The sequence below is a fragment of the Sitophilus oryzae genome, unplaced genomic scaffold (assembly GCF_002938485.1).
Source record: "Sitophilus oryzae breed Bouriz unplaced genomic scaffold, Soryzae_2.0 scaffold_1701_pilon_pilon, whole genome shotgun sequence".
Taxonomy (NCBI): domain Eukaryota; kingdom Metazoa; phylum Arthropoda; class Insecta; order Coleoptera; family Curculionidae; genus Sitophilus; species Sitophilus oryzae.
The window spans coordinates 1754049-1771255 of NW_022146393.1; the positions used below are offsets into that span (position 1 = coordinate 1754049).

A 17207-nucleotide genomic window follows, 5' to 3' on the forward strand; every position below is an offset into this window, starting at 1 on the left:
ACTATTAAATTATTGAATCTACCCTACATTATATTTTAACGCGTTTTAAATAAAATTAGAACGCCAATGATAAACCGAAATTTAAGCCAGCCATATTAAAAACTCTACCACGCTCCTTCTTTAGCCTTTTTATTCAGTGCATATATTAAAAATTTAATGGTTAATTATTACTGTATAAATCAGCTCGATTCATTTTAACACTGGGAAATAAAAGGGACCTCGCAAAGGTGATGCCATGCCGTCGAGGCTAATATTCCATCTAGCGCCGCCACTGCCTTTGGTTTTACCAACAGCAAAATAAAACACTAGTGCACCACAATACACTAAAACATTTTACTTTTAACGCTGGACGCGAATTGAGCCAACCATATTAGCTTTATCAACAGATGAATAAAAGCTAAACTATACCGGGTGTTTCTCAAAAGTGGCTCACCCCTATAACTTTTATATTTTTCAGAAAAAAAAAACGAGATTTGGTATGTTAGTATGTCATAAATTAGGATTGATTGACGTATACACATTTTCTTGGTCACCTCCTGTTTCACCGGAAATTACTACAACTGTTGATTTTTAAATGACACCCTCGTTATTTTTTTACTGCATTTGATAGAAAATTACATTCTGAATAGAATCTCATACTTTTGATATTTTCAATTGAAAAAAATTGCATTTTAAATTTTAATTTAGAGTGCCATGGACATAAATGTAAAGAGAATTTGTCACGAAATACCAAGTGTGTGGTAGGTACTAAATTATTCGTTAAAAATGATTTTTTCAAATATACTAATGATGCTCCATTTGAAAAAAATTGAGTTATGATTAAAAATACGGTTTGGTCATATTTTAACCGGCCAGGACAAGACACGAAAAACATTACACGATAAAATCTATTTTTCCAAGGGTCCTTGATTAAGAAATAGTTTTTAACACAGCTATAGCCCCCTAGATTGAAATTTAAAATACGACTTTTACGCGCGAATGTCAAACGTTGATATGACATGTCATTCTATTCAGAATGTCATTTTCTATCGAATAAAGTAAAGACATACCGAGAGTGTCATTTAAAAATCAAAAGTTGTAATCATTTCTGGTGCAACAGGAAGTGGCCGAAAAGAATAATTGAATACGTCAATCAGTCCAGATTGATGCCATATACTAAAGTACCAAATATTCTTTATTGGATGATACCTGTGATGATACTAACATGTTTAGCGAAACGCGCGTTCAGTGTTAAAAGTATTTTGCTGTATTGTGGTCAATTAGTGTTTTATTTTGCAATAAATAAATATTTTGTTTTTTAAGTAAATATTGTAAAAATAAATACTGCCGAAACAAACTTTCAAAGTAATCTGCGTTTACGCAATATGTATACGAGTAGTAACGTAACACAAATTACTTTATATTTGAGAAAAACGTCATTAGAGATACGATAATTGCAAAGAAAATAACAAAGATGGATACGTCAAAATTACGAATCCACAGGGGGTCCTCTATAAATAGCACACGCTTTATTTGTACCAATTTCGTCCAAAAGGTTAAACAATCAATAAATACGGATTTAGATTTAAATTTGAATAACAAACTTTTCAAACGCATCTGTATTTTAAAACTTCCTATTTTCGGAGATAAAGAATTTGAATATCTTTTCCTTAAATTTAAGTACGGTGTCAACGACTTTTAGAGGTTAAAAAACAAAAGGAATGTTTAAAATAAAGAATTTGTCACACTGGATATTCCTATATGATTATTATAGAAAAAAAAAGAAAGAAAATATTGAAATATGTCATATAAATGTTAGGATAATAATAATTATAACAACTATTTATTTTACCTATTTTGTATTATAAATATATCTCATAGTAAACATCAAAGTGCACATAGAGACAAAGGAAAATAAGAAATAAGGTTACGAAGTGTATATTATATATGAGTCTACAATACTTTGCAAACTTTGTTAAAATGTCTGCCAATAGTGCGTCAGGCTTTCTGTACCTCTTATAGAAAAGAGCTTAGAAATTTTGTACAAATACAAACCTAAAGTATGTATTAGGATGTCGCAGGGTGGCTCAAAAATGTGTAAATGGATTGGGATAATTTTTTTTAAATGGAATACCCTGTATATTATGCATTTTTGTCTTCTTCTGATCTCTTTACATAATCCTAAGATATTATTAAATATGTTTTGATAGTTTCAGAGATATTAATAAATAAATAAAAAAAATATTTCTTTCAGCTTTTTTACAAAAATTTTTAAAAATTCAAAAAAATGTTATGAAATGAAAACTATACTAGGTTATTACTATAGTTAATCTGTACTTAATTTGCTATAAATATCGTAATCTTAAACCATACAGGGGGTTCAAAATTCGTATAATTTTTCTTATTACTTTTAATATCGGTTTATCCTTAATATGATTAAGACACAAATTTTTCTATATTAAAAAATAAAAAATGTTAGATGTTAGTAAAATAAAACTATATAAATTCTTCCAGTATATACAGGGCGAGTCTTAAATAAGTGCAAATATTCAGGGCTGGTAGATCTCTATAAAAGAAACATATTTTTTACCGTTTTTCAAAGTCCTATTTTACTTCGAAAATTCGAATCGACCTAACCTAACCTAAACAAAAAAAATTGCTTAAATTTTGAGAACCACTGGATCTTTTCTGGGGTTTCTTTCTCGTAAATTTAATCTTCTACATATGTTGCCATATTACCAAGAAATTATATATTTTTTAACTAAAAACTAAAAAAAAATCCAAAATTTTTTTCAAAGTAATTCAAATTTTCAAAATCTATTTTTCACGAAAAAAACATCATTGTCTTGTTTCTGGGGTCGAAATATACTACCCTTAAAAATATTTGCACTTATTTAAGACTCACCCTGTATATTGTTACATTTTTTTCGGGGGACTACGCCACAATATTTTCTAAATATTTTCGGCCAGTATATCCTACGAGAATAATACCAGATGAATATTAAGCTGTTAAGGTTAAGTATGTTAGTATTCAATGAATTCTAAATAAATACATTTTATAATTAGGTCATCAACAAACATCTCAAAATACTCCAAAAATTTAGGAATAAACTAGATGGAAGATATTTTGAAACGGAATAAACGTTTGTAAACGATCGTTAACGATTTAAATATAGTTTAAAACAATTTAATATTATCAGGCGGATGCTAATATTCTTTACAAAGTCCAGCAAGAATTAATTTAGATTAAGTAAACAATATCTTTGTTTACTGTTTACTCTTTTTTTTATTAATAGATATATTCAAAGTGATATATTAAGGTATATTAAAAAAATAATGGGCATTGTGCAAGTACCTAGTTCGTCACATAAAACTTTTTTCCAATATGGAGGGAAAATCATCCATCAAAGCAGTAAGCAGTCCAAATTTAGTATTCGTTTTTTCCATAAAATTACGATGGTACAAGTAATTAGAGAGAAAAAATTAATTGAAATTAATTACCAGAAATATGACTGTATAAGTATGTTTATGTTGTACTTCGAAACCTATAAATTATTTAATAATTAAAACGGTGGAATATAAGTGATATACCTACTTTTACAGTGGAATAATATTTGATTTTAAGTCGACAGGATATACATTATGTACGTCACCTTTTATTTTTGTGGAAAGTTTCGATTGGCCCACCCTGTATATACCGGTTGCGTCTCAAAAGTGGTTTATCCTTATAACTTTTTTATTTTTGCAGATAAAAAAACGAGATTTGGTATGTATATAAATACATAATAGGACATAAATTAAGATTGATTGACGTATTCAATTGGTATTATTATTATTAATTTTGGTAGGTACAGTTGTAGTCATTTCCTGTTTCACCGGAAATGACTACAACTGTCTACTTTATTCGATACAAAATGACAATCTGAATAGAATGACATATTATATGTCAACTTTTCGCATATGGTTTATTTAAAATTGTAACATGCGATTCTTAACGACAATTTGACTCGAAATACCAAGTGTGTGCTACCAAATTATTCGTAAAAATGTTTTCTTCTAAATACGCCACAAACCCACCCTTGTCCATTTGAAAAAATTGAGATGTGATTAAAAATACGATTTGGACATTTTTTAACCGATCAGGGCAACACGCGAAAAACAGAAAATCAAAATTATTTTTCCTAGGGTCCTTGGTTAAAAATTACTGTTTTAACACAGCTATGGCACTCTAGATTGAAATTTAAAATACGATTTTTTTAAACGAACATGTCAAAAGTTGACATATATGTCATTCTATTCAGAGTGTGATTTTCTATCGAATAAAGTAGAAATATACCGAGGGTGCCATTTAAAAATCAAAAGTTGCAGTTATTTCCGGTGAAACAGGAAATGGCCAAAAACAATTGAATACGTCAATCAATCTTAATTTATGTCATATACTAACATACCAAATCTCGTTATTTATCTGAAAAAATAAAAAAGTTATAGGGGGTTAATACTATAGGTTCGAGATGCATCCGGTATAGCGGTAACTAATACTTGTGCTAATACTACAACTTAGACATTATCTAGATGATTATAATGACATTATTTCAGTTAAATTTCAAAACAATAATCTACAAAAAAAGCAGTAGTAGGTATCCTTTTCAGAATATTGCACCAAATATGTTGCTATAAGGAAGTAGAAGCAGTTCTTTCTCAACATTTTATACTCTTTCTTGATATCAACATTTCAAGGTTTTTTATGTTATCAATCATATTTCAAAAAGAAAATAATTTCGTATTATTTACATGGTTCAAATTTAATTTCTCAATGGAAAATACTAAAATTACCGTCGTTGCAAAACTGAAATAAATCAGATTTTATCAAATTCTTTGTATTACCTGTCGTTAATCCTTTGTTATTATCTCTAAGTCTGAAATATCAAATGTATCATCTTATAGATACTAGTTAATGAGTTTAATTCCAATAATTTTGTAAAGTCCATGGTCCATGTAATACCAAAAATTCAGATAAAACATCTAAACTAACTGTCTTTGTTAATCTACAGCAAAAATAATTTTAAATAAGAAAAAATACTTTTAAAAGTTAAGGACTAATCATAAGGAAAAAAATTGAAAAATTTAGTATAATATATAAATGAATTTGAGACTAAACAATAGTTTTTAGTTTTTTATGTTGAGGACAAATCAAAGTCTAGATTATTTCATATTTCTGATATCGAATATTCCAAGGTTTTTCCGCTTATTTAATATTTTTCTTTGAAAAAATATAAACAAACAATTTCGTAATGATCAAATATCATGAGTAAAATTCTCCGTACAAAAATTATCAAACTCTAGATTCAAAAGTCAAATTACCTGTATTTAATACGTAACTACCATAGATCATTCGTCCATAACAGCTTATTCAGTACCAACTGGTCACCTCAACTGTTTTCGAATATTTGCGTGTCACATATTATACCTATTCTGATACACATGTCAGCAGTCAGAGTACCAGTCACGATCAGCGGCGAAGCTTCCTTTGATGCGGGTGATGCGTCGCATCCCTTCAAAATTTTGTAATACGTTTTTATTTCAAAAAGTCACTGAGATTTCCTATAATAAATTAAAATTCTCAGTAAATTTATTCAAATAATTAAATTCAATTTCAATTATTTAATGTGTGTATTGGTCGAGCTTTATAAATAACGCTAAGACCTACGCTAAACGCTAAAAATATCTCGACAGCGCGATGATGCGACTGTCCTCGTTACATCTTGAACGCCGCGCCGCCGAACGCGCCTGTGAGCCAACTTTCCGACCGCGATTACGTCTCCTGTTCGCTGTTATAGTCGGTGGGTGATGTGATTTTTTAAACACATCTCGTTCGCGATATAAAATAAAAAACACCGTCGCGCGTCGCGATGGCCGATTCTGAATGCGGCTATAAAATAGAAATACCTAATTTTGCAATTATCCTTCAGTTCTATGGTGTATTCAGAAAAATTAAAAACTATTGAAGAAAGACCTCCAAAGCATATTTTGAATATTAATACTAAATTAAAATCGTGTATTCGCCATTTTAGTGAAAATGTGTAAAAGTGTGAACACTGGCTATGTGTTTGTAAGACACTCAATAAACTTTTTTGTTGGTCTGGTCTACTATTTTATCTAAAGGTGCGTCCACATAGCTCGCGAGCAGGCCGAATGAACACGTGAAACACGAGAAACATGATAAACAGTCGGAGCGAGATATTCGCGGCGCTCGCGACGCCGACGCTCGCGGTGCTCCACGTGCCTCATAAAATGCCTGTTTCGACTGTTCGGCTCTGTAGCGGTACATCAAAGAGACGCTTCGGAGCCATGCGAGCATAATTTACGGCGTTTCGAGGCGCTCGAGCTGTTTGCGTTGTTTGTTAAGTTTTTAGTTTGGTTTCATTCATAGGATTCGGTATTTACTGCAGTATGATGATACTACCATTATTTTTCTTATTTTATTTTTTCAGAATTACAAATATTTATGTTGTTCTTGGATTAATAATATTAAATATACCTTTAATAAAATATAACTCTATATTTATATTGCCTACTTATCTTAATCTGATCTTTAAGAACTTTATTTATATTTTGGCATACGCCTGGTATTATTTTTGAAAGCTTGGAAACTTTGAATAAATATCCCAAACTGGTATGTGAATCTCTAGATGTAAGGAATCTTAATGTTATGGCCTATCATTATTTAACTCTTTCTTTAACCGGAATACACTTCCTAAAGGTTGTATTTTTCTTTCTATACGGGGCCAACTGAGTTAATAAGCCTTTCAAAATCAGTAGCGGACATGCGATAAAAAATATTAAAAAAAATTCTCTCTGTTTGTAAATCGCGTAGATGTTTACTTTCACTGTGCTGGACTTTTGAAATTATTAAATATCCAACACCGCCTTTTTTCTCTTTGTCTCCTTCGTTTTGTAATAATGATCGCACTAGCAGCAGCTATTAAAAATATTTCGGTATCATCCATGTCAGGATCGCGAGCAATGTGGACGCACCTTAACAGATACGATCACAGCTTTGTTTTTTTACCTAAATTTAGTTATTTTTGTAAATTGATTTGATTATTTTTTAACCTGTTACATTTTTTGTATATTTTATGTTTGTAACTTCAAAATTAAAGACTTTAATAAAAAAAAGAAAAAATTTTGGTAAAATGTTAATTGCCATTACTTATTACATCCCCTTGTATTGACGCCACGTTACGCCGCTGGTTACGATCTTCAATAGAACTCAGTAGCCGATTTGTGAAAAATCTAATAAATAATTGCCGTTCGTTTCATCTAATAAAAATAATCTTATAGATACAAATTAAAACATTGTTAAAAGTGCAATGTCAGGTTCACCATTCACCACATACCGAATATAAATATAAAAATCAGTGCATTTAATACTATAGGTATATTTCCTCAATTAATATCAGACTAAACCATTGTTTTGCGAGACATTAATGTGTGCATAAGGTTCAGTATGAGCTTTATTCTTTATTTGCAACTGGTGGAAGATTACAGCCAGAAAACTTTCCTCGGATCTCGATTATGCCAGATAAATCCTTGGAAATAAATAACACAACGCAAGCGTAATTGCCAAACGTACTTTGTACACTGAAATACCCGAAAAAAGCATCCTGTTCATCCGTATATTTTTATTTATTTTTGGCACATAATCATAATAGTAAAATGTCAACAAATTAGGAAAAAATACACTTTACCCTTTTATACTGTTATCTCTCGTTGTATTACTATACTGTTGCTGTTTATTTACTTGTATAAGCCCATACGTAAAATACCCACATATGTCACCAAGCGAGACAGGGAATCGCCTGCCTGGCTAGATATATAAATTCACTGTTTTTGCTTTCTGTATTCATTCTCCCATCAACTCTCATAGTAACGGTGCATTATAATAGTTTTCCCTGTTTATTTCAATTGTAGTTCGCGTTTTCCTTTGTTAAATACTCGGAAAATCTGGCTCAATTTGCGGGAATCAAACTAATTCCAAAATTCCATCGGAAAAATTGTTTCGTTTCCAAGTTAGATAAATTCCATCTTGAGTTTATTTTCGGGTTTTATTGTATGTACCATAAAAGTTATACTTAAAAGAAAAAGCTCGTTGAATCGGTAGGTTGTATTGAGTTTCTTTTATAATATTCATTATTTTCTTGCCAGAAAAGTTAGTTCAAGATGCCTGACATAGCAGGAACGAATGGCTACATGTAAGCAATTGTAAATTTAATAGTTGCAAAATAGGTTTAAGCTGGTTTCGTCCTATTTTAATAAAAGCATAATTTGTATGTTAAAAAATCATAAAAAATATATTTATAGAGCAGTGAGTACTCTGATATATTATTCATAATGTAAATTGTTAAATGGTGATAAATATTCCTCCAATCAAAATTAAATTTCAATCAGAAAAATACGTTTAAGTGCATTTAATTTCTACTAAAAAAACCATTAATATAATTTTACATAAAATTACTATAAACAAAAATGAATAAAACATAAGTTGATATAAGTCAAATAAAATAATAAAATGCCAAATAAATGCAAAAACATACATTTACCTACCTATAATTTGTATAAATATATTTTTTGTTGTCATATTATTCCAAATTTGTGTTTATAGTAAATATATAACATATAGCAACTTATGCGGGTATTTTTTGGATTTGGTCAAAAATCATATATCATATTTTATTGTTTCTTTAATGATGAAAAGAAATTATAAGATTAAATTTTAAAGAAAAATACTTGAAACGTTGACTACTTTAGTATTTACATAATATATTCTACACAATTTAATATTCTACACAATACCGTCAATACACTATCACCACAGAATTCACTTTTTCTTTGGTGTTTTAAAAATGTCCTGTGCTACGAGTTATAAACCATATTATTATAAAAATCATACCATATAAATTATAGTTTATTAGAAGTTTAGCAAAATATACTATTATAACTAAAATTCTAAGTTTATACACTCACCGACGCGAAAAACGGCCACCTTCAAATTTTAATGTATTTTAAAATTTATACAGGGTTGTTCACCACATACGACACGGAGTAGTGTAGATTAACGATTAGATTTTTACAAATTATAAGTTTTGGATTCGTTGTAGGATTGTTAGAGCTACAATTTAAAAATATTTTTACAAGATACAGGCTGTCCCAAATAGATAAAAAATATCAAAGTTGTATTTTTTTAAATGGAACACGCTGTATATTATTACATTTTTAGTTTCTACGATTAAAATAAAGGTAAATTTGATTAGGGTTTATCGCACTTAAACCTTACCGTTATTGAAATATTTTCAATTTTGTGAAATTGTAGTAAAAATTTTAAGGCTTCATTTCTCCAATGGTATCAAAGTTAATAAATACTAAACATTTACTGAAGTTTATTTATTGATCAGTTAATGTGTTGCAATAATAAAAATTATACTACCTCATGCAGAGTGTCTAAAAATTTATTTTAAATAATTTCTAGCTTTAAACGGCAATAACTTATTTAATTTAAATGGAACACTCTGTATATTTTAGGAGATTCAGATACAGAATTTAATTGTCTATCAAGCTGTATTTTTTTACCTATCCCTTCAAGTTTTCGTAGAAAATGCTTTTTCTTATAATTTAGACTTCATTTATCAATATACCCATGGAATATTGATATTTTAGATTGTTTTTAAAGCAGCAAATAATGTACTAATGCTAAAAACGATAATATAATTAGCCAATTTGTATACAAAAAGAAAACAATTTAAATATTTATAAAAGAGTATACCATTAGTTAAATAACATTATTACCGCCCAAATATTAATTAATTGCACACTTAATATACATTAAATATTTCAATAAGGGTAAGATTAAAATGCGGTAAGCCTTAATCAAATTTACCTATATTTTAATTGTAGAAACTAAAAATGTAGTAATATACAGGGTGTCCCGTTTAAAAAAAAATATATAGCTTTGATATTTTTTATTTATTTGGGACACTCTTGTATCTTTTAAAAATATTTTCAAATTGTAGCTCTAGTAGTCCTTCAACGAACCCAAAACTTATAATAATTTGCAAAAATCTAATCGTTTAGCTACAATACTCCGTATCGTATGTGGAGAACAACCCTGTATATTCTGCTCTAGTGTACCGATTTTGATGATTTTTTAAGCAATTTGTAGGGAAATTATTTCAATTTTTAGTTTCTAAAATAAAAATATAATTCTAAATTAAAAAAAAGGTTCCCATCTGTCAACTAAACGAAAAACAAAATGTTGACATTTTGAATGTTTGAGACACCCTGTAGAATACGTTAAGAAAGCAACAAATTAAAAATCTTTTTATCATCTAGGTGCATCTTATCTCGATATTTTGTTTTTGGTTCATCTCAATAGCTTTATTTTTGTTATTTTTTTAATTCGGGCTTTTGAAGAAGACACTAACATATTTTCGTATTTTTTTTTTCATTAAAACAATGCCTTTGCTTTTTCTCATAGTCAACAGACCTGTGAAATAGTGTTTATGATTTATGGAATGTCACTGTCATTGGAAAATAATATGATTTACTGTTGCATAATAACTCTAGTAGAGAGGGTTTTTAGTCATGTTTTAGTCCAGAAGTTGTATTATATCCTCTATAGGTTGCTTTAATTCAAGATGGTAAAGATCAAAATTAACCAGATTAACCACCACACAGCCCTGATGATAAAATAATTTTTGAATTCCTTGCTTTTTTAACATATTCCACAGGCTATTTTAAATTTTCACCAAAATATCAATATTTTTTCCATCGTATAATTAACAGATGGGAACTTTTATTTTTATTGTAGAACGAAATACTAAAAGTCAAATAATTTAGCTACAAATTGCTTAAAAAATCATCAAAATCGGCCCACTAGAACAAAATACAGGGTGGTCCGAATTGTATTCCGGAAACTTCGGCAGCATATTCTGCAGATAAAAATAAGTAAAAAAGTTCGTATAAATGTATGTCCTAAAATGCTTAGTTTCGGAGATACAGGATGTAGCAGTTTCATTTTTATTTCGATTTTTTCTAAATAATTTCTGAAGCAACGCCAATATTTGGATGAAAGTTGGTGTCTAGAAGTTTTTTGATATGAAAAATTTGACATGTGTTTTAACTGTTTTAAAGCGTAATAACTTTTTGTCCGTGCCTGTATAAAACTACCGAAGGAAAAAATATACATCTCTGTGACTTTTTACGTAAAAAATATCTCTTCGTAAAAATCGCTACGAGCAACCGTTCTCAAGATATTTAGAACAGAAATAGTTAATACATGTCATTATTGACGAAAAATACGTTGAGTCGATAGTTATTTCACTGAAATAATAAATTTAGGAAATTTTTATTTTTTTAAATTAATCAAATTTTTCTGCAAAAAAATGATGATAAAACGGTTTCTGTTGAACTTTTGGCACAAATTTACGATGTCAGTCTAATAACTATTTAGTCAACATGTTTAATTTATGTCAATGATGACAGGTATTGATAATTTCGATTCCAGATATCTCGAAAACCAATACTCGTAGCGATTTTTACTAAGAGACATTTTTTACGTAAAAAACGTCGTAAATGTATATTTTTTTACTCAGTAATTTTACACAGGTACGGACGAAAAGTTGTTGCTCTTCAAACCAGTTAAAAAATATGTAGGTGGCGCCCTCTACTAGTAGGAGTCATATTGACATCAAAATCAAATTTCTCATATCAAGAAACTCCCAGAGACCAATTGTCATCCAAATATTGGCGTTACTGCAGAAATTATTTGAAAAAAATCGAAATAAAAATGAAACTTCTCCACCCTGTATCTCCGAAACTAAGCATTTTAGGACATACATTGATACGAACTTTTTTACTTACTTTTATCTGCAGAATATGCTGCCTAGGTTTCCGGAATACAGTTCGGACCACCCTGTATATTAAACTTTAAAGAACATCAAAATTTTAAGGTGCCCGTTTTTCATGCCAGCGAGCGTATAATTAATTTAAGACTTAAAACGAAGTGAAATGCCATATCAAATAATCCATAATAAATATATTAAAAATTTGTAAATATGTATTTACCAACAATAAACAGTTTGATAACATTCCGCTAGAAACAAAAATGTCCTAATTAAAAGCTTTCTTGTAAATACCAATTATTTTAATTATTAATAAAAAAATATATATTTATTTGAATTGATTGACACACTTTAAATCAAACATATAAATATTTTTATTCATATTTTCCTGTGACAACGCTAAAAGTATAATAAAATTAAAATGTATTGAAATGATGCAATGAATTGATATTTTACAGATATAATAATGCAATAACTCAATTTTATTAGCGGATATGGCAAAAACATTTATGAAACAGATAAATGAAATAAAATACAAACTAACAATTGCATGATGCAATAATAAAAAAATATATATTTTCTTTTGTCTCCTATATAGATTATCCAATGAAATTACAAAAAATGGAAAAAATTGGACTCCAAACGTAGGATTTTATCAGCAGCTTAGAGGCATTAGCGTGGTTAGTGGAAATATCAGAGATTTGTCTCCCAAGGTAAGCGAATATTTTTTCTTTCTTTGTCTTCAAATCTTTCTTGTATCAAGCAATTATTAAAGTAACTTTTTCGTCAAATGTCTCCAATAAAATCAGACGAAACAAAGTCTACAAAAACCGAAATGATATACTAAAACTACAATCAAAATATCAAGGCCGACCACTGTTGATTTTGGAATATGTTCAGGAGATATCCGCGACAACCATAGATATTAAAAATAATAGATAGCACACGGAAAATAAAATACATAATATTCATGTTTTTATTTTTTTAAATATCACTCTAGCAAAGATTATTTTAACTCTGTCGTGTATATTATAATAAATTATATCTAACATAATTAAACCATAAAATATAAATAAGTCGTGAAAATGAATCATGAGAATTAAAAAAAAATAAAATCGTCTTGCACTTAAATACCGGTCCGTTGAAATTAACAGTGAGTCCATAACGTAGCGCCTGCCAAAAATTACTCACTGCGTATTTTTACGTAATTAGGTATAAAATCATTGAATTATTACTTGAATTACAATTTCCATATCATTAATTGCTGAACAAATAGTATGTATACTTTATTCCCAAATACTGAGCATTAGAATTAGTTAGTGTTGCTTGATTAGATATTGTAAGATCAGTAATTGAAGAGTGGAAATACCAAAGGGAGTAAAGCTTGATTTTCATGCATCCGTTATACGTTGATACGATGCGATGGTCCGACAGTGCTCTGATTGGTCATAGCGTTTTCGCGCCACTTTTTATCCGTAAATATTTTACTTCAGCCCGTCAACGGACCCGTTCATACGATAACGGACGTTTTGACATTTTTTTGACAAATTTAATCTAACCTTAATAAAAATATAAGTAAAATAGCAAAATCGTTATGGAAACGAAAATATAAAATAACACCAATATCCGATAAACGGAGGCATGAAAATGCAATAAATTTAAAAACTGCGTTATTTTCTAACCAATCAAAGTGTTTAAATTCTACCCATAAAATTAATATCGTATCAACGTATCGTCGGACAACGGATGCATGAAAATCAAGCTTAAGTGCCAAATTTTTCAATATTAAGTTATTAAATTAGAAACGTAATAAATACTATGCTGCATGTCCTAACAAAAGTTACCAGTGCCAAGCGAAAGCGTCTATTTTATATGTATATTATATGTATTTTAAAAGATATTTTAAAAATGTATTAGTTTCAGTTCTACTGTATTTTTCTTATTTATCTCGAAAAAATAATTTTGGCACTTACCCCCTTTGGTATTTCCACTCATCAATTATTATTTTAATAATTCATACAGGATTCGGCAATTGTGCGTCGGACATTCGGCAATAGTGCTGTCGCTCCTATAGTAATTTATAATTTTGTATAAGTAAAAACCCCCAAGTTTGTATTAGGATGTATTTTAGGAAAAAATATTTTAATGTCTACATGGTGGGTAAAAAATGAGTGGACCGAGATGATTTTTTTAAAATGTACACCCTGTATATTATTGCATTTTTGACTTTCTGATCACATTACATAATCTTAAGATATTATTAAATATGTTTTGATAGTTTCAGAAATTTTAATAAATAAAAAAAAGTTTATCAGTGTTTTTCAAAAAGAAATATTAAAAATACAAGAAATATCTTGAAACGAAAACTATACTAGGTATTTATTATAGCTGGTCTATACTTGGTTTTCCTATAAATGTCGTAATCTTAAACCATACAAAGTGTTCAAAATTTTATGCCCAACTTTATAAAATGTCAAATAATTTTTCTTCGTTTTTTTTAAAGAAACACCGTGTATATTTATTAACACCGTGTATATTATTTTTTTAATCTTTGTTAGATAAAGATTTAGAAAATTAACTTTTATTTGTATTTAAAGTCTTTTTAAAAATTTTAGCGGTTTCGCAAATATTCGCTTGTTTATTACATATGGTTATTTCAACGATAAAATATCAGACAAAAATCTGATAAAAAAAATTACTCTTGAAAAACCCATATCTAATACCGCATGATCGAAAAAAGGCATCAGCAATGGCTATGAAATGAAGATCGCTGTTATTTTATATGTAAAATTATATGAGAAATGTGTGTCATCGATGTTCATTTCCAAGCCAACTAGACACCGTTTTTTCGATCATTTTTCCGATCATACGGTATAATATTACGAATATCCGCAAAACCGATAAAAATTTTGCAATACTTTAAATATAAAATAATGCTCGTTTTTTAATTCCCCATCTAACAAAGGAATAATATACAGAGTGTTCCATTTAAAAAAAAGGAGAAAAACTATTTTATATTTTAGGCCGTTTGGAATAGAATTTTGAACAGCCTGTATGGTTTAAGATTACGATATTTATAGGAAAGTACAGACCATCTATAGTAAATACTAAATATCTAGTATAATTTTGATTTCAGGACTTTTTTTTATTTTTAATATTTTTTTTTACAAAAGACTGAAAAAAAAACATTTTTTTCATTTATTTATTAATGTCTCTAACTATCAAAAAATAATTATGGCTTTACATAATCCTATAATAAATACTATTTTAGGATTACGTAAAGTCATCAGAAAAGAGGCCAAAAATGTAATCAAGAAATAATCCCGATCCACTCACACTTTTTTGAGCCACCCTGTAAAGATTAAATGATTTTCTTGAAATACATCCTAATACATACTTTAGGTCTGTACTTAAACAAAATTCCTATGGTTTTTATTATAGGAGCTAAAGATGCCCGACGCACTATTGCCGGACCCTGTATGTATTAATACTTTATGTTCTGTTATTATACCGTATGATCGAAAAAAAAACGGCGTCCAGTTGGCCTGGAAATGACGATCAATGACATTTCCCATATAATTTTACATATAAAATGACAGCGTTTTTATTCGAACATTCGGTACTAGTTTTATATTATATTAGTAATACAACAAATTATACTTTAACGTCGTCTTCATAATTATGTTATTGATATATTATAGTAGGTCAAAAATATTTGAACTGGAACAAAAGCACTAAACAAACATCACGGGCATAAAATGCAACCGATAAGAAAGTTATTTACAAAAAACACCTGTTTATTGTGTGTTAAGTAAAATATGTATATAATTTTCAAGTGAACGAATCGTAGGAGACAATACAATATGAGAAATTAAATCGTCTGATTTGATTCACTAAAAAGAACCATCATATCTATCACTATAGTCACCATCATACCTAAATTGAATGAAGATCTATATATTTTAACGTCTATTGTGAGCACTTATTTTTGATACCTAATGTACCTACCTGATTTTGTTTTCCTTTCGTCTTTGCAATTTACATACGATAATGGTGATTTTTTTACTGATTACAGATAAAATCGTTCGTGGAACAAAATATTGACTTATGCCATCCGGAAAGGATACATATTTGCGATGGAACAGAAAAGGAAAATAACCAGCTCATTCAACTCATGCAACAGCAGGGAACCATTGTTCCGTTACCTAAGTATCAAAATTGGTACGTTTATAACAAATAAATATCAATAAAAAAATTGTGTCTGCACTATGTGTGCATATTTGAAATGAAACTTTCTCTTACTTCCGTCTGTCCATCTGAGGACTCCATTCGAGCACCTCTATCCACGTGCCGAGTTTAGTTCCAATCGACCCATAATTATGAAAATCTTGATGATTTCGTCCATTTAGAGGCACTCTTTTCGAAGCGTCGAAGGTGTCATCCCATAGTCCGTCCCCAATTATGCCGAAATCGACCCACATTTTTCTTCAATATCAAATCCTTAGTCACAGCCTGATGAAGATGTAAACGAAACGTCGTATCCAACTTTGCAGGGTGGGACCGTGTGCACCGTCGCTCACATAGGCTACCCACCAAATTTGGTCGCAATCGGACGACATCAACTTTTGACGTTTCTTACTTCAAAACTAACTGTCACAGTGACACGTGTCGTACACCGTCAAGTTGGCTTTGATCCAATCTATCGATATATCAAATATTATTTAAATCGGACGATTTTTACGCCATTGATGATGAAGTTGCATAGTGCACGAAACGTCGTCAAAATATCATGAAAAGATGGGGCTCGACATGCCGAGTTTCAGCCCTCTAGTTCACACAGGGCCCTAGTTACGATGCTCCAAAGACCCATCTCAGCTTCCTCATTGGCTTACCACTTTCTCGATCGTTACCACTCGCGTGTTATCTCTGTAACTCGTGTGTTACAGCCTTGAATTTTTACTCCCAGCGCGTGTAAAGAAGTTTCACTTCAAAAAGGTTTATTCAAGTATTTTTAAAAGACAAATCACAATGAATGTCGATTTTGATTCCTGAAACTATTTAAGAATGCATTAAATATTCCACCATACCCTTAGGCGTTTCCAAAAACATATACAAGAAAAAACATTTTCTATTTTCAGTTGGTTGGCACGTACCAATCCTGCTGACACTGCACGAGTTGAATCAAAAACCTTCATTTGTACTGACGAACGCTCAGAAACTATTCCAACTCCAAAAAATGGAATCAAAGGCACCCTTGGAAACTGGATGTCGCCGAAGCAAATGGACGAAGCAATTAAGGAAAGATTTATAGGTAAAATTTTACAGGGGTTA

The 17207-nt window shown here is 29.7% G+C and overlaps 1 protein-coding gene across 2 annotated transcripts in view; it reads left to right on the plus strand.

Annotated features, from left to right (window-relative positions):
- LOC115881205 (phosphoenolpyruvate carboxykinase [GTP]-like) overlaps positions 1-17207 on the plus strand; it is a 28570-nt gene that overhangs the window by 8623 nt on the left and 2740 nt on the right. The window contains exons 1-4 of one of the 2 annotated variants that reach the window (XM_030898615.1): positions 7866-8231; positions 12475-12589; positions 15952-16097; positions 17015-17187. In XM_030898615.1, coding sequence (XP_030754475.1) covers positions 8200-8231; positions 12475-12589; positions 15952-16097; positions 17015-17187 — 466 coding nt within the window. In that variant the 5' untranslated portion in view covers positions 7866-8199. Of the gene's footprint in view, positions 1-7865; positions 8232-12474; positions 12590-15951; positions 16098-17014; positions 17188-17207 lie in introns of those variants that run through there. The other variant, XM_030898616.1, reaches the window with a different exon arrangement.